Source organism: Salvelinus alpinus, chromosome 28, assembly GCF_045679555.1.
Source record: "Salvelinus alpinus chromosome 28, SLU_Salpinus.1, whole genome shotgun sequence".
Lineage (NCBI taxonomy): Eukaryota > Metazoa > Chordata > Actinopteri > Salmoniformes > Salmonidae > Salvelinus > Salvelinus alpinus.
Window position 1 is genome coordinate 6,479,187 of NC_092113.1, and position 26,589 is coordinate 6,505,775.

The window sequence follows — 26,589 nt, forward strand, 5'->3', positions numbered from 1 at the left end:
ATATTTTACTTTTTCGCTATGATCAGCTTGTCAAAAATATATGGATACATACTTGAAACCACTGATCATGACAATTTAACCCACGGGATGAAACTCCTGGACAGAAGTTGTGAGTAGCCTGATTGTCCATTTTACCTGTCCTGTGTTTAGGATATGTTGTTTGTTAACATCTCAGCGCATTTTTTTATCGGATTGGCCGCCATTTAGGTTAGGCTATTCGATCGGAGAAACATGATGTATTGCCATTCATTTTATCTCCAGCCTGTAGGCTACAGAAAAGGCCACATAGCCTACTCTGTCTACTATATGCTATATCCTGATTCATGATTTATGTCAGATAATTTTTGGGACGGAACGTTGGTTGGAGCACTGCAGAGATGAATCTCTCCAACAGCACTCTGGAGAAGCACGCTGGGAATGGACAAGATAAATATTTTGCGTCCTTGCCTTTGACAAAGTGGGCACTGTTTATCCCAAGGCGGCGTCAGCGCTCACCTAAAAAGACCATATGCCATTGGTTGAGAGAAATTGTCATAGATTTTTAGCAGAATTATGTGAGGTTTTATGTGTTGTTGGAGGTGCTTCTTGGCGAGTTTAGCTCAGAAAATGCCGTACTCCGAAAATGCTGCCTAATGAGCGGGCCGACCCTACTTGTTCTTGTCTCCTTGTCTTGTTCTTTTGTGTGTTTGTGTTTGTTTGACTCTTTTCTCTGGTTAATGATGATCTGTCCGCCTTTGTGAGATAGAGAGAAAGTGGAAGACTTGTCTGTCTGTCTGTCTGTCTGTCTGTCTGTCCGTCTGTCTGTCTGCGAGCACAAGCCCCTTCTTGTAGTAGCCTAGTTCAGTCTGTTGTCTCTGTCTACCAGGTCTGTTTGGTCTCTCTCGTGTGCTTGACTGTCTGTATAGAGTACCTAGCTGCCTGTCTGATCATCTGTTTGTTTAGCAAGGCTGACACTCATCTCTTCTCAGCTCCATTTTTCTCTCTGCCCCTCTTCCCCCTTCTCCTCTCACTTTCTCTCTCCCTCCCATCTCTTATTATCTTCCCCCTAACCTCCTCCCTCTCCTTCTACCTCCCTTCCCTCTCTCCTTCTCCCCCCCCTCCCTTTCCCCCTCCCTCTCTCAGATGGCAAGTCTGCGTGCTGAGAAGACGTTCCCTCAGTGTGAATCAGAGGGGCCAGAGGACCAAGTCAAGCCCATGCTGGACTGGGCCATCGGGGGCTTCCTACCTAAGGGCCAAGAAGGCCTCAAACCCACAGACAACCCTGGTGAGACTCACCAACCAAAGCCACCAATATAAGGTCTAAATGTCATGGCTGGTGTTTTCTCCTGCCTCCTCCTGTCTTGTCTAGTATGGGCATGTTAAAGGGATAGTTAACTATTTAGAATTGTTTTGTTGTTGAAACTTCTCAAATGCGAATGATCCCTTGAAGCAATATTTTAGTTTTCACATCATACAGTAATTGTGAATGTACCTAGGAAGTACATATGTAGTCCAATAGATCACTGTTATAGCACCCAACTTAAAGGTGCAATATGCAGAAATTGCTCTGCCATTTTGTTGCTAAAATTCTAATAGTTCAGGTGCTTTCAGTTTATTGTACCATCTAAACCGCTGTGAAATATATTTTCAATAACCAAAAATATTATATTTTCTGCTTTTTGAAGCTGGTGTACAAAATCGAAAAATAAAAGACGCAAAAACAACATTTATGAACAGGAAGCATAGAAATAGCGCATATATAACAGATCTACTGCTTCTTGAGAGTGACAGATCCATAACTCATATTTCTATGTAAATTTGGTCGGGTCGCCCCAAAAAGTTACATATTGTGGCTTTAAACGATAGCCCCAGTTATGGCTGAGACAATAGTTGCTGACATATTTAAGAGTTCCACCATTACTTTCTCTCGATCAATATGACACTTTTTTTATTAAATACTTTTAAGACTTAGGTAATTTATTCCTGTCTCTTCTTGGCATCCTAATCTGCCTCTCCTCTCTCTCTCACATGATGGGTTAACTGTATGTTGGCACATTGGTATTTCATTAGAGAGGAGGGGTGGTTATAGCCTAGGTAGCAGTTCCTTTAGCTAATCCACTTCCTGTGCTCCGGTTTCCACTAGTTACCACAGCCACAAAGTCAAAATGGCCTAGATCATAAAAATGTTATGTTATTTCCAACAACCAATGAGCAACCACAGTAAATACAGCGCATACTGAATGTTGAGATTGCCAAAAGGCCAGTCTCTTTTGCAATGACAAGGAGTGGAATGTTAGCAGAAAAGACTGGTACTCACACTCGGGTTGTTAAGGGTTGTCTCCTGTTTAGTAGGTTTCATTATGTCATCCACCATACTCCAGAGGTAAGGGTTCAATGGGTTTGTCGGGTCTAGTGGGCCGATATTACTTGGCCAATAATACACAGTAATATCAACTGGTATACAGTAATATTACATGTATTTATAGAGTATTTTAGGTATAGTATACTTTCTTCTACATGCTTTGACGGTTGTCTGTCTGTGTGTGTGTGGGTTTGTCCTCTCCAGATAGCAACACGTTGAACCACCAGGTTTTGGACGTCAGTCTGCCAGAGTATTTCCCGACAGCCAAGAGGCCCCGCATCAGCCTGTGTAAGGCCAAAAGCGGCCCAGAGGAGGTCTACAGTCGAGGTCAGAGGTCAACCAAACGGGTCAACCTGGGGTTATCAGGATCGTATTTATTAGTCACCAAACGGAAGAAAACAGAAACGGGGAGGGGACTACTACTATAAGAAACACTCATTTCTCATTTCCGTTGCAACATTTTTCTAACATTTTATGCCCTAATGAATACGATCCTGGAGTCGTCTGTGATTTATTGCTATGGCATGTTATTATTCATGTGACTCAAGACCTGTCTTTAATTATTCACCTGCATGTGTCTCTCTCTCCTCTCTGCCCTTCAGAACAAATGGTGCATGAAGTTTTGAAGAATAACAGAAGTATAGAAGGTACGTTCTCCTTTTAGTTTCAGATATTTCTTTCTAGTTGACATACAAGGGCATTCAGATATTGTAGAAAGTATTCATACCCCTTGACTTATTCCACATTTTGTTGGGTTACAGCCTGAATTCAAAATGAATTAAATTGTTATTTTCTTCCTCACCCACCCATTCCTTCTTTTCACTCTGTCAATTAGGTTAGTATTGTGGAGTAACTACAATGTTGTTGATCCATCCTCAGTTTTCTCCTATAACAGCCATTAAACTCTGTAACTATTTTAAAATCACCTTTGACCTCATGGTGCAATCCTTAGGAAGGACACCTGTATCTTTGTAGTGACTGGGTGTATTGATACACCATCCAAAGTGGAATTAATGACTTCACCATGGTCAAAGGGATATTCAATGTCTGCTTCTTTTTTTTTACCCATCTACCAATAGGTGCCCTTCTTTGCAAGGCATTGGAAATCCTCCCTGGTCTTTGTGGTTGAATCTGTGTTTTAAAATCACTGCTCCACCCTCGGGACCTTACAGATACTTGTACAGTGAGGGAAAAAAGTATTTGATCCCCTGCTGATTTTGTTCGTTTGCCCACTGACATTGAAATGATCAGTCTGTAATTTTAATGGTAGGTTTATTTGAACAGTGAGAGACAGAATATCAACAAAAAAATCCAGAAAAACGCATGTCAAAAATTTTATAAATTGATTTGCATTTTAATGAGGGAAATAAGTATTTGACCCCTCTGCAAAACATGACTTAGTACTTGGTGGCAAAACCCTTGTTGGCTATCACAGAGGTCAGACGTTTCTTGTAGTTGGCCACCAGGTTTGCACACATCTCAGGAGGGATTTTGTCCCACTCCTCTTTGCAGATCTTCTTCAAGTCATTAAGGTTTCGAGGCTGACGTTTGGCAACTCGAACCTTCAGCTCCCTACACAGATTTTCTATGGGATTAAGGTCTGGAGACTGGCTAGGCCACTCCAGGACCTTAATGTGCTTTTTCTTGAGCCACTCCTTTGTTGCCTTGGCCGTGTGTTTTGGGTCATTGTCATGCTGGAATACCCATCCACGACCCATTTTCAATACCCTGGCTGAGGGAAGGAGGTTTTCACCCAAGATTTGACGGCACATGGCCCCGTCCATCGTCCCTTTGATGCGGTGAAGTTGTCCTGTCCCCTTAGCAGAAAAACACCCCCAAAGCATAATGTTTCCACCTCCATGTTTGACGGTGGGGATGGTTTCTTGGGGTCATAGGCAGCATTCCTCCTCCTCCAAACACGGCAAGTTGAGTTGATGCCAAAGAACTCCATTTTGGTCTCGTCTGACCACAACACGTTCACCCAGTTGTCCTCTGAATCATTCAGATGTTCATTGGCAAACTTCAGACGGGCATGTATATGTGCTTTCTTGAGCAGGGGACCTTGCGGGCGCTGCAGGATTTCAGTCCTTCACGGCGTAGTGTGTTACCAATTGTTTTCTTGGTGACTATGGTCCCAGCTGCCTTGAGATCATTGACAAGATCCTCCTGTGTAGTTCTGGGCTGATTCCTCACCATTCGCATGATCATTGCAACTCCATGAGGTGAGATCTTGCATGGAGCCCTAGGCCAAGGGAGTTTGACAATTATTTTGTGTTTCTTCCATTTGCGAATAATCGCACCAACTGTTGTCACCTTCTCACCAAGCTGCTTGGCAATGGTCTTGTAGCCCATTCCAGCCTTGTGTAGATCTACAATCTTGTCCCTGACATCCTTGGAGAGCTCTTTGGTCTTGGCCATGGTGGAGAGTTTGGAATCTGATTGATTGATTGCTTCTGTGGACAGGTATCTTTTATACAGGTAAGAAACTGAGATTAGGAGCACTCCCTTTAAGAGTGTGCTCCTAATCTCAGCTCGTTACCTGTATGAAAGACACCTGGGAGCCAGAAATCTTTCTGATTGAGAGGGGGTCAAATACTTATTTCCCTCATTAAAATGCAAATCAATTTATAACATTTTTGACATGCGTTTTTCTGGATATTTTTGTTGTTATTCTGTCTCTCACTGTTCAAATAAACCTACCATTAAAATTATAGACTGATAATTTCTTTGTCAGTAGGCAAACGTACAAAATCAGCAGGGGATCAAATACTTTTTTCCCTCACTGTATGTGTGTGGTAGAGTTGAGGTAGTCCATTTAAAAAATCATGTTAAACACTTTTATTGCACACAGAGTGAGTCCATGCAACTTATAAGCACATTTATACTCCTGAACTTATTTAGGCTAGCCATAACAAAGGGGTTGACTATTTATTGACTCAAGACATTTCAGCTTTTCATTTTGTATTCCTTTTTTTCCCCTTCACATTTTGACCTTATGGGGTATTGTGTGTAGGCCAGTGACTAAAAAACACCTCAACCCGTTTTAAATTCAGGCTGTAACGTAACAAAATGTGGAAAAAGGTCAAGGGGTTTGAATACTTTCTGAAGACACCGTAGCTGTTGAACATGAGCTGCGAAAAGTGTTTTCGTCGAAAGTCTTCGTCCATCTCATATTTGTTTCGTGCAGACTTTTGCATCTCTTGCGGGAAGACAAGAGTGGCAACCTTCCACCCACTTTTTGAAGGAGGCCTTTGCCAAGCATGCAAGGTTAGTGCACTTCTCTAATGCCCTCTCATTCACGCTGACAAGAAATACACCTATATTACATTTACACTGTCATCACTGTCATCAGTCTCACACAGCCATCTTTACCAACCGCCACTGAGTCTAGATCCCATTGAAAGAGTGAGGACACCCTGAGGTGAATGACACCGACCTACCTAAACATATAATCCAATCCTGAATCCCTGCGCTGGGTGATAGTGTTTATCCATGTGTTTGTGCGGCTCTCTGGAAGAAGACTTTCCACAGAAGTCATCTAGAGCTATTTTGTCAATAGAACCACTGTGTTCAGAACTTAAGAGTGAGACATGCCTAGGCCTGTCTCTCTTGTGTAAGGGACTAGAAGCATCGATACCAGGCCTGGCTGACTGCTTCTATTGACATACCCCCAGTCCAATAGATCATTACCACAGGCGTGAATGTTCCCTACATGATCATATTACGTCATATCATCCTGACCTGGGTTCAATTACTATTTGGAACTTTCCAAATACTTTTAGCGTTTGCTTTAGCTTGTATGGAGTGCCAGAGGGGCCAGGTTTGTGGCATTGCGACTATTCTATTTGCTCCAGGAAAGCTCAATTAAGCCCAGCTAAAAGATTTGTTAGGATTGCAAATCATTTTTGAACCCAGGTCTAATCACATCATCTTATTGGGTTTCTGAAGCAATGGCCTTTATCCAGATTTATCGAGGTCTCAGGTTGTTCTTATAGAAACTACTGGCTCAAGGATTCTCTTTATTATTAGCAGCTTTGTTTTTATGGGCCATCATAGTTCAAATAGCTATGGTTCAGCCCCTTGTTAAGTGCAATGGGTGCATGGTGAGTGACTGGTACAATTGCAGTGATGTTGATGTCAGTTTACAGCTTTGTCAATGTGTTATACAATGTGTCCCAGAGCGGTGCCTTTGTGTCTGTGGACTTTGGTCTCTGTGTTTAAAATACACAGATGTTAAGATTTCCCTTCCCAGGAACTGAGGCCTAGACCGAACCATGAAAACAGACAACAGACCCAGACATTATTCCTCCTCCACCAAACTTTACAGTTGGCACTATGCATTCAGGTAGGTAGTGTTCTCCTGACATCCGCCAAACCCAGATTTGTCCGTCGGGACTGCCGGGTGGTGATGCGTCACTCCAGAGAACGTGTTTCCACTGCTCCAGAGTCTAATGGCGGCGAACTTTACACCACTCTGGCCGACGCTTGGCATTGCGCATGGTGATCTTAGGCTTGTGTGCGGCTGCTTGACCATGGAAACCCATGTCATGAAGCTCCCGATGAACAGTTCTTGTGCTGACATTGCTTCCAGAGGCCGTTTGGGAACTCGGGAGTGAGGACAGATGATTTTTACGAGCTACGAGCTTCAGCACTCGGCGGTCCCGTTCTGTGAGCTTGTGTGGCCTACCGCTTTGTGTCTGACCTGTTGTTACCACTAGATGTTTCCACTTCACAATAACAGAACTGACAGTTGACTGGGGCAGCTCTAGCAGGGCAGACATTTGATGAACTGACTTGTTGGAAAGGTGGCATCCTATGACGGTATTCGCATTCTTGTTTGATTTCCTGCCTCACCATACATGCTCCAACTGATTAAAGATCCTGGTGTCAAGAAATGTGGTATTTTTTATTGTTTTGTTCTGTAAATCAAGACTGGCGTCTAGATATTGTTGTTAATGACTGTTGTTGCGTGCGTGTTGTAGGACGTGTACCTGGAGATCTCCTACATGTATGATGACGACGGCTACCAGTCGTACTGCACGGTGTGCTGCGGGGGGCGCGAGGTGCTACTGTGTGGGAACGCCAACTGCTGCAGGTGGGACTCAACACTCACCTCGTTAACCGTATCGCGGTAATCTTCTGCGAGTGTGGCCCAAATGTTGCCCGTGTCCCTTTTATACAGTCTTACGGGAAAAAAGGGGGCGCTTTCTAGAACCAAAAAAGGTTATTCCGCCGTCCCCATCGGAGAATCCTTTTGAAGAACCCTTTTGGGTTCCAGGTAGAACCCTTTCCAGTGAGGTTTCTGCATGGAACCCAAAAGGGTTCTACGTGGAACCAAAAAGGGTTCTCCTTTGGGGGCAGCTGAAGAACGCTCTTGGAACCCTTTTTTTCTAAAAGTGCAGTGCACTACTTTATGGGATGTGGTCAAAAGTAGTGCACTAGGGAATATGGTGCTATTTGGGACACGGGCTGTATCTATACTGTATCATTAGTGTAATATTCTGCGTCTTAACTGTAATCTGCTGTATCTTAGTTCATTTCAACCCTCTTTTACGTGCTGCCTTCTCAGTCAGCTTCTACTTTTTCTTTCACTCTCCTTTCTCTCTAACCTGTTGATTAGAAGTACAGTGCTGTGAAAAAGTATTTGTTTTCTATTTTTACATATTTTTTATACTGAATGTACTGTTTGGTTTTTGCCAGATGTAATGGGACCCATCTCATCCAAAATGTTGACTCAAGTTTGCCAAAAGAAATCGCCTGGATGATCATCAAGACTCTTGGTAGAATGTTCTATGGACAGATGAGTCAAAAGTATAACTTTTTGGACGACATGGGTCCCATTATGCCTGGCAAAAACCAAACACTGAATTCCACAGTAAGAACCTCATACCATATCAAGCATGGGGTTGGTAGTGTGATGGTTTGGGCATGCTCAGCTGCCTCAGAACGACGACTTGCCCTAATAGAAGGAACCATGAATTCTGTTCTGTATCAGAGAATTCTACAGGAGAATGTCAGGCCATCTGTCTGTGAGTTGAAGCTGAAGCGCAGCTGGGTCATGCAGCAAGACAATGATCCAAAACACACAATCAAGTCTACATGAAAATGGTTAAATAGCAACAAATATGAAGTTTTGGAATGGCCTAGTCAATGTCCAGACCTAATCCCATTTGAGATGTTGTGGCAAGACTTGAAACGAGCAGTTCATGCTTGAAAACCTACAAATGTTGCTGAGTTAAAGCAGTTCTGCATGCAAGACCGGGCCAAAATTCCTCCACAGACTGATCTCTAATGTCGCTACAGGAAGCATTTGGTTGCAGGCATTGCAGCTAAAGGTGGCACAACCAGTTATTGAGTTTTTCACATGAGGGAATTGGTTGTTGCATAACTTTGTCAATTAAATAAATGAGGTATAATTTTTTACAATTATTTGTCAACTTTATCCAATATTAGATTTTGGTTAAAGATCTGATAACATTCAGTATAAAAAATATACAAAATAGAGAAAATCAGAAAGGTGGCAAATACTTGTTCACAGCACTGTATATGTTTCCTCTCGGTGTCACCTTTTATTTTCACTAGTTCCACCTGCTTTCTCTCTCTGCTTTCTCTCCTCCCCCCATATATCTCCTCCCCTCCCCCCATATCTCTCCCCTTCCCCCCATATCTCTCCTCTCCTCCCCCCATATATCTCCTCTCCTCCCCCCATATATCTCCTCCCCTCCCCCCATATATCTCCTCCCCTCCCCCCATATATCTCCCCCTCCCCTCATATCTCTCCTCCCCTCCCCCCATATCTCTCCTCCCCTCCCCCCATATCTCTCCTCCCCTCCCCCCATATCTCTCCTCCCCTCCCCCCATATCTCTCCTCCCCTCCCCCCATATCTCCTCCCCTCCACCCATATATCTCCTCCTCTCCTCCCCTCCCCCATATATCTCCTCCCCTCCCCCCATATCTCTCCCCCTCCCCCCATATATATCCTCCCCTCCCCCCATATCTCTCTTCCCCTCCCCCCATATCTCTCCTCCCCTCCCCTCCCCCATATCTCTCCTCCCCTCCCCCCAAATCTCTCTCTCCCTCTCCCATATCTCTCTCTCCCCCCATATCTCTCTCTCCCCCTGTCCCATATCTCTCTCCCCTGCCCCATATCTCTCTCCCCCTGCCCCATATCTCTCTCCCCCTGCCACATATCTCTCTCCCCCTCCCCCCGTATCTCTCTTTCCCCACATATCGCTCTCTCTCCCTCCCCCACATATCCCTCTCTCTCCCTGCCTTTCCTCTCGTCTCCCTCTTTCCCCCACTCCCTCCCCATATCCCTCTCCCTCTCTCCCCCTGCCTTCCCTCCACCCTTTCCCTCCCCCTCTCCCCTCCCCTACTCGTCCATCTCCCCTTTTCCCCCCTCAACCTTATCATACACTTCTGTCTCCTCCCCTACAGGTGTTTCTGTGTCGACTGTCTGGACATGCTGGTGGGCGCAGGGGCGTCGAACAGTGCCCGTAACCTGGATCCGTGGCGCTGCTTCATGTGCCAGCCCCTGCAGAACTACGGCGTGCTCAAACGACGCCACGACTGGAGCATGAAGCTGCAGGAGTTCTTCGTCAACGACAACGGCCAGGAGTTTGTGAGTCCCATCAAGATGCTTTAGTTAACTCCTCACATTGACCCTTGTCCCACTACCGAGGCCAAACTAACTTAGCTCATACAGTATCTAGGGCCTGCCGTTCTTCTTGGTCAGGTCACAGGGACAGGAAAACTTCAGGGTCCCACTCATAGCAACATTACTACAGTACATACAGTGTCTGTGTTTGTTTATATAAACATTTTGATTTGGTCTATATGTTTCTCAGGAAAGCCCAAAGATCTACCGGGCTGTCCCTGCAGAACAGAGGCGCCCCATCCGCGTGCTCTCACTGTTCGATGGCATCGCCACTGGTAAGTGTGTGTGTGTGTGTGTGCGCGTGCTCGCTCGCTCGCGTGCGCATAGGTGTCAATGCATTACTCAAGTGTAATATTCAGAACCCGCAAAAAAATATCTGTTGACCTGTGTGTGTTTAGGCTACTTAGTGCTACGAGACCTAGGATTCAAAGTGGATCATTATATTGCATCAGAGGTGTGTGAAGATTCCATATCGGTGGGGGTCGTCCGACATGAAGGAAGAATCCAGTATGTGCACGATGTGCGCAACATCTCCAGGAAGAATGTAAGCAGATCAAATCTCCCTCTTTCTCTCTCTCTCTTCTCTCTTCACAGTCTTTACATATGGGTGGGCAGAACAAATGGAATCTGAGTTAAATCATATAGATGGAGGGGTGAGAGAGGGGAGAGTAGAGTACTAGGTTTGTCTCTAAAGCAAATATCCAATCCCTTCCCCAATGACTCATTATGTTGTTGTGTAAAGCAGGTGCTTCTTTTCCTTCTCCTAATTCAACATATGACGAACTATCGTTATATTTAGCAAAAGTAACGCGTTACTTTACAATATTACTTTGTGTGGAAAGTAATAAGTTATATTACTTTGTGTTACTTTCATGGAGAAAATCTCAATCTCCCTGTTTGACTGTCGGAGGGAGCAAGGCGAACCGTGCGTGCTCTACCAAAGATAGGCTACTTATTAACTCGGGGTTGATCGCTGGTTTCTCCTTTCATCGGTGGCGCTGCTTTCCTGTACTAGCCTACAAGTACTGCGCTATCATATGGGCTGCTTAGTTAGCCATATACACTACCGTTCAAAAGTTAGGGGTCACTCAGAAATGTCCTTGTTTTTGAAAGAAAAGCAATTTTTTTCCCATTAAAATAACATCAAATTGATCAGAAATACAGTGCAGACATTGTTAATGTTGTAAATGACTATTGTAGCTGGAAATTGCTGATTTCTTAATGGAATATCTACATAGGTGTACAGAGGCCCATTATCAGCAACCATCACTCCTGTGTTCCAACGGCACGTTGTGTTAGCTAATCCAAGTTTATCATTTTAAAAGGCTAATTAATCATTAGAAAACCTGTTTGCAATTATGTTAGCACAGCTGAAAACTGTTCTGATTAAAGAAGCAATAAAACTGGCCTTCTTTAGACTAGTTGAGTATCTGGAGCATCAGCATTTGTGGGTTCGATTACAAGCTCAAAATGGCCAGAAACAAAGAACTTTCTTCTGAAACTCGTCAGTTTATTCTTGTTCTGAGAAATTAAGGCTATTTCATGCGAGAAATTGCCAAGAAACTGAAGACCTCATACAACGCTGTTTACTACTCCCTTCACAGAACAGCGCAAACTGTCTCTAACCAGAATATAAAGAGGAGTGGGAGGCCCCGGTGTACAACTGAGCAAGAGAACAAGTACATTAGAGTGTCTAGTTTGAGAAACAGACTAGATGTCGACCGAATATGATTTTTCAACGCCGATACCGATTATTGGAGGACCCAAAAAATCTGATACCAATTAATCGGACGATTTTTACATATATATTTGTAATAATGACAATTACAACAATACTGAATGAACACTTTTATTTTAACTTAAAATAATACATATATATGATATAATCAAATAAATAATGAAACAGGTTCAATTTGGTTTAAATAATGCAAAAACACAGTGTTGGAGAAGAAAGTAAAAGTGCAATATGTGCCATGTAAAAAAGCTAACGTTTAAGTTCCTTGCTCAGAACATGAGAACATATGAAAGCTGATGGTTCCTTTTAACATGAGTCTTCAATATTCCCAGTTTTAGGTTGTAGTTATTATATGAATTTATAGGACTATTTCTCTATAACATTTGTATTTCATATACCTTTGACTATTGAATGTCTTTATAGGCACTATAGTATTGCCAGCCTAATCCCGTGAGTTGATAGGCTTGAAGTCATAAACAGCGCTATGCTCCAAGCATTGCGAAGAGCTGCTGGCAAATGCAGGAAAGTGCTGTTTGAATGAATGCTTACGAGCCTGCTGCTGCCTACCACCGCTCAGTCAGACTGTTCTATCAAATATCAAATTATAGACTTAATTATAATACAATAAACACACAGAAATTCGAGCCTTTGGTCATTAATATGGTAAAATCCGGAAACTATCATTTCGAAAACAAAACGTTTATTCTTTCAGTGAAATACGGAACCGTTCCGTATTTTATCTAACAGGTGGCAACCCTAAGTCTAAATATTGCTGTTACATTGCACAACCTTCAATGTTATGTCATAATTATGGAAAATTCTGGCAAATGAATTACGGTCTTTGTTAGGAAGAAATGGTCTTCACACAGTTCGCAACGAGCCAGGCGGCCCAAACTGCTGCATATACCGTGACTCTGCTTACACTGATTTGATGATAAATTAACAGGCACCGCATTGATTATATGCAACGCAGGACAAGCTAGTTAAACTAGTAATATCATCAACCATGTGTAGTTAACTAGTGACTATGTTAAGATTGATTGTTTTTTATAAGATAAGTTTAATGCTAGCTAGCAACTTACCTCGGCTCCTTGCTGCACTCGCGTAACAGGTGGTCAGCCTGCCACGCAGTCTCCTCGTGGAGTGCAATGTAATCAGCCATAATCGGCATCCAAAAATGCTAATTACCGATTGTTATGAAAACTTGAAATCGGCCCTAATTAATCGGCCATGCCAATTAATCGGTCGTCCTCTAAAACAGACGCCTCACAAGTCCTCAACTGGCAGCTTCATTAAATAGTACCCGCAAAACACCAGTCTCAACGTCAACAGTGAAGAGACGACTCCGGGATGCTGGCCTTCTAGGCAGAGTTGTAAAGAAAAAGCCATATCTCAGACTGGCTAATAAAAATAAAAGATTAAGCTGGGCAAAAGAACATAGACACTGGACAGAGGAAGATTGGAAAAAAGTGTTATGGACAGACAAATCAAATTTTGAGGTGTTCAGATCACAAAGAAGAACATTCGTGAGATGCAGAAAAAATTAAAAGATGCTAGAGGAGTGCTTGACACCATCTGTCAAGCATGGTGGGGGCAATGTGATGGTTAGGGGGGGTTTGGTGGTGGTAAAGTGGGAGATTTGTACAGGGTAAAAGGGATCTTGAAGAATGAAGGCTATCACTCCATTTTGCAACGCCATGCCATACCCTGTGGATGGCGCTTAATTTGAGACAATTTCCTCCTACAACAGGACAATGACCCAAAGCACAGCTACAAACTATGCAATAACTATTTAGGGTAGGGAAGAAGCAGTCAGCTGCTATTCTGTCTATAATGGAGTGGCCAGCACAGTCACCGGATCTCAACCCGATTGAGCTGTTGTGGGAGCAGCTTGACCGTATGGTACGTAAGAAGTGCCCATCAAGCCAATCCAACTTGTGGGAAGTGCTTCAGGAAGCATGGGGTGAAATCTCTTCAGATTACCTCAACAAATTGACGACTTGAATGCCAAAGTTCTGCAAGGCTGTAATTACTGCAAGTGGAGGGTTCTTTGAAGAAAGCAAAGTTTGAAGGACACAATTATTATTTCAATAAAAAAGTATTATTTATAACCTTGTCAACGTCTTGACTATATTTCCTATTCATTTTGCAACTCATGGAAAACAAGGACATTTCTAAGTGACCCCAAACTTTTGAACGGTAGTGTATATATTTAAGTTGAAGTCAGTCAAACATCTGTACAGAGTTCCTATCTTTTCATTCAAAATCTTTCTCTCGAGATGTAGAGATGTAGAGACGTAGAGATGTAGAGACGTAGAGATGTAGAGACGTAGAGATGTAGAGACGTAGAGATGTAGAGACGTAGAGATGTAGAGACGTAGAGACGTAGAGATGTAGAGATGTATAAAGGGAACACTTGCCACTAGACAGGAAAGCCCTCTATGGGCTTTGCTATCACAGAAGCCATCAATGGCAAAGATCAGAGGTGCAACCTCTCTAAAAATGATTGTTGGTGCTATTTTATAAACAATACAAAATCATTGGATTATGGAAACATGCGGCAGGTATATTAACTGTAATAATACCCAATTTGAAAAAGTTATGCGTTACTTTACTCTACTTTACTCTACTTTACTCTTTACTTAATCTGATTACGTACAGTGCCTTGCAAAAGTATTCACCCCCTTGGCATTTTTCCTATTTTGTTGCATTACAACCTGTAATTTAAATAGATTTTTATTTGGATTTCATGTAATGGACATACACAAAATTGTCAAAATTGGTGAAGTGAAATGAACATTTTTTACAAATTTTAAAGTGGTGCTTGCATATGTATTCACCCCTTTGCCATGAAGCCCCTAAATAAGATCTGGTGCAACCAATTAATTTCAGAAGTCACATAATTAGTTAAATATAGTCCACCTGTGTACAATCTAAGTGTCACATGATCTGTCACATGATCTCAGTATACAGTGAGGGAAAAAAGTATTTGATCCCCTGCTGATTTTGTACGTTTGCCCACTGACAAAGAAATTATCAGTCTATAATTTTAATGGTAGGTTTATTTGAACAGTGAGAGACAGAATAACAACAAAAATATCCAGAAAAATGCATGTCAAAAATGTTATAAATTGATTTGCATTTTAATGAGGGAAATAAGTATTTGACCCCTTCTCAATCAAAAAGATTTCTGGCTCCCAGGTGTCTTTCATACAGGTAACGAACGGAGATTAGGAGCACACTCTTAAAGGGAGTGCTCCTAATCTCAGTTTCTTACCTGTATAAAAGATACCTGTCCACAGAAGCAATCAATCAATCAGATTCCAAACTCTCCACCATGGCCAAGACCAAAGAGCTCTCCAAGGATGTCAGGGACAAGATTGTAGACCTACACAAGGCTGGAATGGGCTACAAGACCATCGCCAAGCAGCTTGGTGAGAAGGTGACAACAGTTTCTGTGATTATTCGCAAATGGAAGAAACACAAAAGACCTGTCAATCTCCCTCAAACTGGGGCTCCATGCAAGATCTCACCTCGTGAAGTTGCAATGATCATGAGAACGGTGAGGAATCAGCCCAGAACTACACAGGAGGATCTTGTCAATGATCTCAAGGCAGCTGGGACCATAGTCATCAAGAAAACAATTGGTAACACACTATGCCGTGAAGGACTGAAATCCTGCAGCGCCCGCAAGGTCCCCCTGCTCAAGAAAGCACATATACATGCCCGTCTGAAGTTTGCCAATGAACATCTGAATGATTCAGAGGACAACTGGGTGAACGTGTTGTGGTCAGATGAGACCAAAATGGAGTTCTTTGGCATCAACCCAACTTGCCGTGTTTGGAGGAGGAGGAATGCTGCCTATGACCCCAAGAAACCATCCCCACCGTCAAACATGGAGGTGGAAACATTATGCTTTGGGAGTGTTTTTCTGCTAAAGGGACAGGACAACTTCACCGCATCAAAGGGACGATGGACAGGGCCATGTACCGTCAAATCTTGGGTGAAAACCTCCTTCCCTCAGCCAGGGTATTGAAAATGGGTCGTGGATGGGTATTCCAGCATGACAATGACCCAAAACACACGGCCAAGGCAACAAAGGAGTGGCTCAAGAAGAAGCACATTAAGGTCCTGGAGTGGCCTAGCCAGTATCCAGACCTTAATCCCATAGAAAATCTGTGGAGGGAGCTGAAGGTTCGAGTTGCCAAACGTCAGCCTCAAAACCTTAATGACTTGAAGAAGATCTGCAAAGAGGAGTGGGACAAAATCCCTCCTGAGATGTGTGCAAACCTGGTGGCCAACTACAAGAAACGTCTGACCTCTGTGATTGCCAACAAGGGTTTTGCCACCAAGTACTAAGTCATGTTTTGCAGAGGGGTCAAATACTTATTTCCCTCATTAAAATGCAAATCAATTCATAACATTTTTGACATGCGTTTTTCTGGATTTTTTTGTTGATATTCTGTCTCTCACTGTTCAAATAAACCTACCATTAAAATTATAGACTGATCATTTCTTTGTCAGTGGGCAAACGTACAAAATCAGCAGGGGATCAAATACTTTTTTCCCTCACTGTATATACACCTGTTCTGAAAGGCCCCAGAGTCTGCAACACCACTAAGCAAGGGGCACCACCAAGCAAGCGACATCATGAAGACCAAGGAACTCTCCAAACAAGTCAGGGACAAAGTTGTGGAGAAGTACAGATCAGGGTTGGGTTATAGAAAATATCTGAAACTTTGAACATCCCACAAGCACTATTAAATCCATTATTAAAACATTTTAAGAATAACGCACCACAACAAACCTGCCAAGAGAGAGCCGCCCACCAAAACTCACGGACCTGGCAAGGAGTGCATTAATCAGAGAGGCAACAAAGAGACCAAAGATAACCCTGAAGGAGCTGCAAAGCTCCACAGCGGAGATTGGAGTATCTGTCCATTGGACCACTTTTAAGCCGTACACTCCACAGAGCTGGGCTTTACGGAAGAGTGGCCAGAAAAAAAGCCATTGCTTTAGGAAAAAAATAAGCAAACACGTTTGGTGTTCGCCAAAAGGCATGTGGGAGACTCCCCAAACATATGGAAGAACGTACTCTGGTTAGATGAGACTAAAATGTAGCTTTTTTGCCAACAAGGAAAATGCTATGTCTGGCGCAAACCTAACACCTCTCATCACCCCAAGAACACCCATCCCCACATTGAAGCATGGTGGTGGCAGCATCCTGCTGTGGGTATGTTTTTCATCGGCAGGGACTGGGAAACTGGTCAGAATTGAAGGAATGATGGATGACGCTAAATACAGGGAAATTCTTGAGGGAAACCTATTTCAGTCTTCCAGAGATTTGAGACTGGGACGGAGGTTCACCTTCCAGCAGGACAATGACCCTAAACATACTGCTAAAGCAACACTTGAGTGGTTTAAGGGGAAACATTTAAATGTCTTGGAATGGCCAAGTCAAAGCCCAGACCTCAATCTGTGGTATGACTTAAAGATTGCTGTACACCAGCGGAACCCATCCGACTTGAAGGAGCTGGAGCAGTCTAGCCTTTGAGAATGGGCAAAAATCCCAGTGGCTAGATGTGCCAAGCTTATAGATACATACCCCAAGAGACTTGCAGCTGTAATTGCTGCAAAAGGTGGCTCTACAAAGTATTGACTTTGGGAGGGTGAATAGTTATGCACGCTCAAGTTTTCTGTTTTTTTGCCTTATTTCTTGTTTGTTTCACAATAAAAAATATTTTGCATCTTCAAACTGGTAGGCATGTTGTGTAAATCAAATGATACAAACCCCCCAAAAATCAATTTTAATTCCAGGTTGTAAGGCAACAAAATAGGAAAAATGGCAAGGGGGGGTGAATACTTTCGCAAGCCACTGTATAGTGTTACTTTTGTAATGCATTATCCCCAACACTGGTCATAAGGAGTAGTCCTCGTCAGTGTCATGGAAAATCAAACAATTGCACACATTCATACCACACACCTGTTACTGGTTTGTTCTGTCTGGACCAGGCCATTGCCTGTTTAGACAGGACAGTAGTACCTTATTGTAGCCTAATGAGCCTCACCTTATAGTGAATGCCCTCCCCCCTGACCTACATTATGTGGATTCACAATGAAACCTATACAGACTCATGGGCTCGCAAGGGCTCTTTTGAGAGCTTCAACACAAGAGCACAAACATGCAAACACACCAACAGACAACATTAACCACTCCCAAGTCGAACGTAAACACATAGCTCCACCACAGCTGCAGAGAGGGGCGTGCTGGCGGGTTGTATGAGAGTCCGTGAGGTCATCTGGTTTAGAGGACAAAGCACAGCCTCTTGTCAGAGTAAATCCCCCAGAACCCATTCACCCCTTTGTCAGCGACTCAGAGCACTCCTCAAAGAGGGGCTGGGCCCGGAGAGGGTCTGCTCTGGCCCTGCTTGGGAAAGCTACACCCTCTCTCTCTCTCTCTTTCCAAGGCCTTTGTCACAGATGAAAAGGCCCCTATGTAGAGCTGGGAAGGAGGGGGGTGTTCTGTAGGGAAGTGGGGTGGGTGGTATGGATGGGTGGGGGGGGTGGGTTCTGTATGGGTCGTTCTGTAGGGTGGGGGGTTGGTGTTTATACAGTGCCTTCAGAAAGTATTCACACCCCTTGACGTTTTCCACATTTTGTTGTGTTGTGTTTCATTCTTACAAATTAAATATGAAAAGCTGAAATGTCTTGAGTCAGTAAGTATTCAACCCCTTTGTTATGGCAAGCCTAAATATGTCCAGGAGTATACATTTGCTTAAGAAGTCACATACTGTATGTAAATGTGATATATATATTATTTTTTTTATTTGCAAAACTGTCTAAACCTGTTTTTAGTTTGTTATTATGGGTTATTGTGTGTAGATTGATCATGGGGGGAAAACAATTTAATCCATTTTAGAATAAGGCTGTAATGTAACAAAATGTGGAAAAAGTTAAGGGGTCTGAATACTTTCAGAATGCACTGTAATACGTTGCATGGACTCACTCTGTGTGCAATAATAGTGTTTAACATGATTTTTAAATGACTACCTCATCTCTGTACCCCACACATACAATTATCTGTAAGGTCCCTCAGTCGACCAGTGAATTTCAAACACAGATTCAACCACAAAGACCAAGGATCTTTTCCAATGGTAGATAGGTAAAAAAAAAGCAGACCTTGAATATTTATTTTAGCATGGTGAAGTTATTCATTTCAATTTGGATGGTGTATGAATACACCCAGTCACTACAAAGATACAGGCGTCCTTCCTAACTGAGTTGCTGGAGAGGAAGGTATGGTGGATTTCACCATGAAGGATTTCACCCTGATGCCAAAGGTGACTTTGAAACAGTTACAGTGACAGAGTTTAAGGAGCTGTGATAGGAGAAAACTGAGGATACTAACCTAAATGACAGCATAAAAAGAAAAGGAAGACTGTATAGCATAAAATATTACAAAACACGCACCCTGTTTGCAATAAGGCACTAAAGTAAAACTGCAAAAAATGTGGCAAAGAAATGAACTTTATGACCTGAATACACAAAGCGTTATGTTTGGGGCAAATACAACACAGCACATCACTGAGTACCACTCTTCATATTTTCAAGGATGGTGGTGGCTGCATCATGTTATGGTTGTGCTTGTCATCGGCAAGGACTAGGGAGTTTTTCTAGGATAAAAATAAACGGAATAGAGCTAAGCACAGGCAAAATCTTAGAGGAAAACATGGTTCAGTCTGCTTTCCACTGGAAGACAAATTCACATTTTCAAGTCTTGCCATAGATTTTCAAGCCGATTGAGGTCAAAACTGTAACTAGGCCACTCAGGTACATTCAATGTTGTCTTGGTAAGCAACAATTTGGCTTTGTGTTTTAGGTTATTGTCCTGGCTGTCTAGCAATATATCAACAACCAACTTGACATAGCTTGAAGAATTGTAAAAAGAATAATGTGCAAACATTGTACAATCCAAGTTCTTAGAGACTTACCCAGAAAGACTGACAGCTGTAGTCGCTGCCAAAGGTGATTCTAACATGTATTGACTCAGGGGTGTGAATACTTATGTAAATGAGATATTTCTGTATTTCATTTTCAATAAATTTGCTAACATTTCTAAAGACATGTTTTCACTTTGTTATTATGGGGTATTTTGTGAGAAAAAAAAATATTTCATCCATTTTGAATTCAGGCTGTAATATGTGGAATAAGTCAAGTACTTTCTGAAGACACTGTACTACCCTGCGTTTGGGGGGGGTGGGCAATATGGATGAGGTGATGGGGGGAGGTGACACTGTAGGGATAGGATAGGAGGGATTGGGAATGGGGAATGGCAGATGGGGGCAGATGTTGGGGCATTGACGTGTGTTACACTCAGTCTGACAGTAGGTGGTGTGATTGTCTCACACAGATAGAAGAGTGGGGCCCATTTGACCTGGTGATCGGAGGAAGCCCCTGTAATGACCTGTCTATCGTCAACCCCGCCAGGAAGGGATTGTACGGTAAGAAATCGAATCAAAATAATGAATTTTAATCAAACTTTGTTAAATGTATTAATAAGCATGCTTCACTTTACTCCAATTACACGTTAGAATTCAGGCCAAGTGTTACAGGCTAAAATTCCTGTGAAGTAGTTCTTATGAAATGCCATTTATATACATTCCCTCTTACATGTACATTTTAGACTTGTACCTCTAAACGTCCAGGGCAACATGTAAGGTATAAGAATCAGGGATATTTGAAACTCATAATGACAGATGTATTATTGGAATTAGGGCTGGGCGGTATGCCGTATTTTACTTTAGACTGGTATTGATGCACGGACTGGTTTGGGTTTTTACTTTACCTTCTGTAACGGTGTTTAAATGTTTGGTTTGTTAAATGTGATACGCTGGTGTGTAATGTCCCTTTTTATAGTTTACTCCGCTACTTGAGTCATCTCTCTCCACGCTGTTTTGCACCTAGACCGAGCTCGGCCCCGTCGATTAAGGAGCGCGTTTGTTGTTGCTCGACCACGAGACTCCTGTGTTCAGTCTGCATGGTCAGTGCAGCACACGTGTTGATGACTACGATGCTGTTTCCACTTTGCTTCTTAATATAAGTCCTCAAGTGTTATATAATTACACTATTATTTAGTGTTTCTTACATCTGCAAGCAGCTAGTTTGTCTTTTCTTAGCAGGTTGTGGCTAAGTCGTGTTAGCCACTAATGCTAATCACTAGTTAGTCAGAGAAAACGTAGCTAGCTATACAGCCTGATACCAGTGTTGGTGTAGGCTTCAATCAGCATGTTGTGTGTGTAACAATATCTTCTAAATCAAAGAGCATGAATGTGTTAGCTACATTAAGTAGCTAAGAGAAATCATTGAATGTAGCCAAAGATTGTCCCCTAGGAAACACTGACCAAAACTTTGGTTCCTACCGTGTCACAATAACTCCTCCCTGCCATTTTAATTCGTTGTCATGTCAAATAAAACTGTATTCAAAGTGCCCACTATTATCTTCTAACTGTAGAATTTGAATAAACATAATTTTTCCATCATCCCATCAGTTCACCCAAGTGTTTTGATCTAAATCGCAAGTCAAATCACAACATTTGGTTAAAAATAAGGCCTGGTTTTCTTGCCCATATTGTGCAGTCCTATGTGGCAGTGAGGAAATGATCTCAAATGAGTGCAGGAAATGCAGAAATTTATGAAAATTCAGAAATGTATTTTTGGTTGAAGTTTAATTGAACAGTATAAAACAATCCGAATAGAGATAGATAGACCCATTGGAATCACTTAGAACGTATGTGTTGGCACCCTAGGGTCACACATTACTCATAAAGCAAATGTAAAACTTTTATTATTCCACAACATAAAATACAGTAAAAAAAAAAAAAAAAAAAAAAAAAAAAACAGTAATATGATATTTTGGCCATATCGCCCAGCCCTAATTGCAATTGATGTACATTATTATTCAGTTTACATTGGACTGTAGTAGGAATCTCCTAGCGTGTTCTCCTCATCCCCCGTCTGTCTGTCCAGAGGGCACAGGGAGGTTGTTCTTTGAGTTCTACCGTCTGCTGAGTGAGGCCAAGCCCAAGGAGGCCGAGGACCGCCCCTTCTTCTGGATGTTCGAGAACGTGGTCGCCATGGGCGTCAACGACAAGAGAGACATCTCCCGTTTCCTCGAGGTTTGTTGTGTCCACAATATCAATTCAATATCAATGGATCAATACAAGTGACAACCTCAGAGGTCTTTGGCATTACCTCTTGAGAAGTCGTCTCGTCTACTTAGTCTTTATTTATCGTTACTGACTCGCAACATAACAAGGAGTGAAAATGTGTAACCCACGGTGGCAGCGGTATGTTCAATTAAACACCAACCTGTGTGTGTGTGTGTGTGTGTGTGTGTGTGTGTGTGTGTGTGTGTGTGTGTGTGTGTGTGTGTGTGTGTGTGTGTGTGTGTGTGTGTGTGTGTGTGTGTGTGTGTGTGTGTGTGTGTGTGTGTGTGTGTGTGTGTGCGTGTCCTACAGTGCAATCCAGTGATGATCGACGCCATTGAGGTGTCTGCGGCTCACAGGGCTAGGTACTTCTGGGGCAACCTACCAGGGATGAACAGGTGTGTGATGACCACAGTGTGTTTCCTATACTAACACAATCTTTCATATTCCTGCTGTTACTTTACAATACAAAAATGACCAAATTGCATTGTAAAATCTAATGGTAATTACACAGTAATAACTTATGAATGACTTTTACTTGTTTGTTCATTTGGGATTCATTAAACGCACCACATGGCACCATTTGATAGTTGCCAAATGTGTTTAGTAAGTAAATGCTAGGAAGTACACATTGTTACCAGTTGAATACTAGTGGAAACCGTACAGTAAAATAAAGTACTAGCCACTTCACTTTACGGATCTCTTGGAGGATTCCATTTCTAATTCCCATTCTTGTTGTCAGGCCTCGGTGTGCATCTGGAATGGACAAGCTAGAGCTACAGGACTGTCTGGACCATGGCCGTGTGGCTAAGGTAACACTATCTAGCTCTCCTTCATTCAGTGGAACTGGACAGGAATCACTAAGTGATTTTATTTCAATATACACTATTGTTCGAAAGTTTGGGGTCACTTAGAAATGTCCTTGTTTTTGAAAGAAAAGCACATTTTTTGTCCATTAAAATAACATCAAATTGATCAGAAATACAGTGTTGACATTGTTAATGTTGTTAAGGACTATTGTAGCTGGAAACAGCTGATTTTTTATGGAAAATCTAAGAGGCGACTCTGGGACGCTAGCCTTCTAGGCAGAGTTCCTCTGCCCAGTGTCTGTGTTCTTTTGCCCATCTTCATCTTTTCTTTTTATTGGCCAGTCTGAGATATGGCTTTGTCTTTGCAACTCTGCCTAGAAGGCCAGTATCCCGGAGTTGCCTCTTCACTTTTCACCGCCTCTTCACTCTTCACGTTGAGACTGGTGTTTTGCGGTCCTATTTAATGAAGCTGCCAGTTGAGGACTTGTGAGGCGTCTGTTTCTCAAACTAGACACTCTAATGTACTTGTCCTCTTGCTCAGTTGTGCACCGGGGCCTCCCACTCCTCTTTCTATTCAGGTTAGAGCCAGTTTGCGAGATCTTCAGTTTCTTGGCAATTTCTCACAAGGAATAGCTTTCATTTCTCAGAGCAAGAATAGACTGACGAGTTTCAGAAGAAAGTTCTTTGTTTCTGGCTATTTTGAGCTTGTAATCGAACCCACTAATGCTGATGCTCCAGATACTCAACTAGTCTAAAGAAGGCCAGTTTTATTGCTTCTTTAATCAGAACAGTTTTCAGGTGTGCTAAAATAATTGCAAATGGGTTTTCTAATGATCAATTAGCCTTTTAAAATTATAAACTTGGATTAGCTAACACAACATGCCGTTGGAACACAGGAGTGATGGTTGCTGATAATAGGCATCTGTACGTCTATGTAGATAATCCATTAAAAATCAGCTGTTTCCAGCTACAATAGTCATTTACAACAGTAATAATGTCTACACTGTATTTCTGATCAATTTGATGTTATTTTACTGGACAAAAAATTTGCTTTTCTTTCAAAAACAAGGACATTTATGAGTGACCCCAAACTGGTTACCAACATAATTAGAGCAGTAAAAATACATGTTTTGTCATACCCATTGTATATGGTCTGATAACTTTTTACTGCTCTAATTACTTTGGTAACCAGTTTCTAATAGCAATATGTCACCTCGGGGGTTTGTGGTATATGGCCAATATACCACAACTAAGGGCTGTTCTTTGCATGACGCAACAATGAGTGCCTGGATACAACCCTTATCCGTGGTATATTGGCCATATACCACAAACCCCCGAGGTGACATATTGCTATTAGAAACTGGTTACCAAAGTAATTAGAGCAGTAAAAAGTTATCAGACCATATACAATGGGTATGACAAAACATGTATTTTTACTGCTCTAATTACGTTGGTAACCAGTTTATAATAGCAATAAGGGGTTTGTGGTATATTGCCAATATACCTTGGCTAAGGGCTGTATCCAGGCACTGCGTTGCGTCACGAGTAAGAACAGCCCTTATCCATGGTATATTCTCCATATACAATATACCACACCCCCTCTGGCCTTATTGCTTATATATATATAGTACCCGTCAAAAGTTTGGACACACCTACTCATTCAAGGTTTTTCTTTTTTTTTTTTTTTTACTATTTTCTACATTGTAGAATAATAGTGAAGACATCTAAACTAAGAATTACCACATATGGAATCATGTAGTGACCAAAAAAAGTGTTAAACAACTCAAAATATATTTTATATTTGAGATTCTTCAATGTAGCCACCCTTTGCCTTGATGACATTTTTTGCACACTCTTGGCATTCTCTCAACCAGCTTCATGAGGTAGTCAGCTGGAATGCATTTCAATTACCAGATGTGCCTTGTTAAAAGTTCATTTGTGGAATTTCTTTCCTTCTTAATGCGTTTGAGCCAATCAGTTGTGTTGTGACAAGGTAGGGGCGGTATACAGAAGATGGCCCTATTTGGTAAAAGACCAAGTCCATATTATGGCAGGAACCGCTCAAATAAGCAAAGAGAAACGACAATCCATCATTACTTTAAGACATGAAGTTCAGTCAGTCCAGAAAATTTCAAGAACTTTTAAGGTTTCTTCAAGTGCAGTCGCAAAAACCATCAAGCGCTATGATGAAACTGTCTCTCATGAGGGCCGCCACAGGAAAGGAAGACCCAGAGTTACCTCTGTTGCAGAGGATAAGTTCATTAGAACCCAAATAAATGCTTCACAGAGTTCAAGTAACAGACACATCTCAACATCAACTGTTTTATTTAAAAAAATATATATATATATTTCACCTTTTTTTAACCAGGTAGGCCAGTTGAGAACAAGTTCTCATTTACTGCAACCTGGCCAAGATAAAGCAAAGCAGAGCGACAAAAACAACACCACAGGGTTACACATGGGATAAACAAACGTACAGTCAATAATACAATAGAAAAATTTGTATACAGTGTGTGCAAATAAAGCAAGGAGGTAAGGCAATAAATAGGCCAATAGTGGTGAAGTAAATACAATTTAGCAATTTACACTGGAGTGGTATATGTGCAGATGAGGATGTGCAAGTAGAAATACTGGTGTGCAAAAGAACAGAAAAACAAATACGGGGATGAGGTAGGTAGTTGGTTGGATGGGCTATTTACAGATGGGCTGTGTACAGCTGCAGCGATCGGTAAGCTGCTCTGACGGCTGACGTTTAAAGTTAGTGAGGGAGATATAAGTCTCCAACTTCAGTGATTTTTGCAATTCGTTCCAGTCATTGGCAGCAGAGAACTGGAAGGAAAGGCGGCCAAAGAAGGTGTTGGCTTTGGGGATGACCAGTGAAATATACTTGCTGGAGCGCGTGCTATGGGTGGGTGTTGCTATGGTGACCAGTGAGCTGAGATAAGGCAGAGCTTTACCTAACAAAGACTTATAGATGACCTGGAGCCAGTGGGTTTGGCGACGAATATGTAGCGAGGACCAGCCAACGAGAGCATACAGGTCGCAGTGGTGGGTAGTATATGGGGCATTGGTGACAAAACGGATGGCACTGTGATAGACTGCATCCAATTTGCTGAGTAGAGTGTTGGAGACTCTTTTGTAAATGACATTGCCAAAGTCAAGGATCGGTAGGATATTCAGTTTTACGAGGGCATGTTTGGCAGCATGAGTGAAGGAGGCTTTGTTGCGAAATAGGAAGCCAATTCTAGATTTAACTTTGGATTGGAGATGCTTAATGTGAGTCTGGAAGGAGAGTTTACAGTCTAGCCGGACACCTAGGTATTTATAATTGTCCACATATTCTAAGTCAGAACCGTTCAGAGTAGTGATGCTAGTCGGGCGGGTGGGTGCGAGCAGCGATCTGTTGAAGAGCATGCATTTCGCTTTACTAGCATTTAAGAGCAGTTGGAGGCCACGGAAGGAGTGTTGTATGGCGTTGAAGCTCGTTTGGAGGGTTGTTAACACAGTGTCTAAAGAAGGACCAGATGTATACAGAATGGTGTCGTCTGCGTAGAGGTGGATCAAAGAATCACCCGCAGCAAGAGCGACATCATTGATATATACAGAGAAAAGAGTCGGCCCGAAAATTGAACCCTGTGGCACCCCTATAGAGACTGCCAGAGGTCCGGACAACAGGCCCTCCGATTTGACACACTGTTGCTGCGGAGGTGCAGAGCTGTTGGCCGGGGTTGGGGTAGCCAGGTGGAAAGCATGGCCAGCCGTAGAGAAATGCTTATTGAAAATCTCGATTATCATGGATTTATCAGTGGTGACAGTGTTTCCTAGTCTCAGTGCAGTGGGC

At 42.4% G+C, this 26,589-nt stretch overlaps 1 protein-coding gene across 5 annotated transcripts in view; it reads left to right on the forward strand.

The window, feature by feature from the left end:
* LOC139557030 (DNA (cytosine-5)-methyltransferase 3B-like) overlaps positions 1-26,589 on the forward strand; it is a 58,789-nt gene that overhangs the window by 22,675 nt on the left and 9,525 nt on the right. For 4 of the 5 annotated variants that reach the window (XM_071371331.1, XM_071371333.1, XM_071371334.1 and 1 more), the window contains exons 9-20: positions 1,123-1,264; positions 2,546-2,668; positions 2,944-2,988; positions 5,529-5,608; positions 7,324-7,436; positions 9,780-9,962; positions 10,180-10,274; positions 10,398-10,543; positions 20,145-20,235; positions 21,761-21,909; positions 22,252-22,337; positions 22,682-22,751. In XM_071371331.1, coding sequence (XP_071227432.1) covers positions 1,123-1,264; positions 2,546-2,668; positions 2,944-2,988; positions 5,529-5,608; positions 7,324-7,436; positions 9,780-9,962; positions 10,180-10,274; positions 10,398-10,543; positions 20,145-20,235; positions 21,761-21,909; positions 22,252-22,337; positions 22,682-22,751 — 1,323 coding nt within the window. Of the gene's footprint in view, positions 1-1,122; positions 1,265-2,545; positions 2,669-2,943; positions 2,989-5,528; positions 5,609-7,323; positions 7,437-9,779; positions 9,964-10,179; positions 10,275-10,397; positions 10,544-20,144; positions 20,236-21,760; positions 21,910-22,251; positions 22,338-22,681; positions 22,752-26,589 lie in introns of all 5 variants that reach the window. The other variant, XM_071371332.1, reaches the window with a different exon arrangement.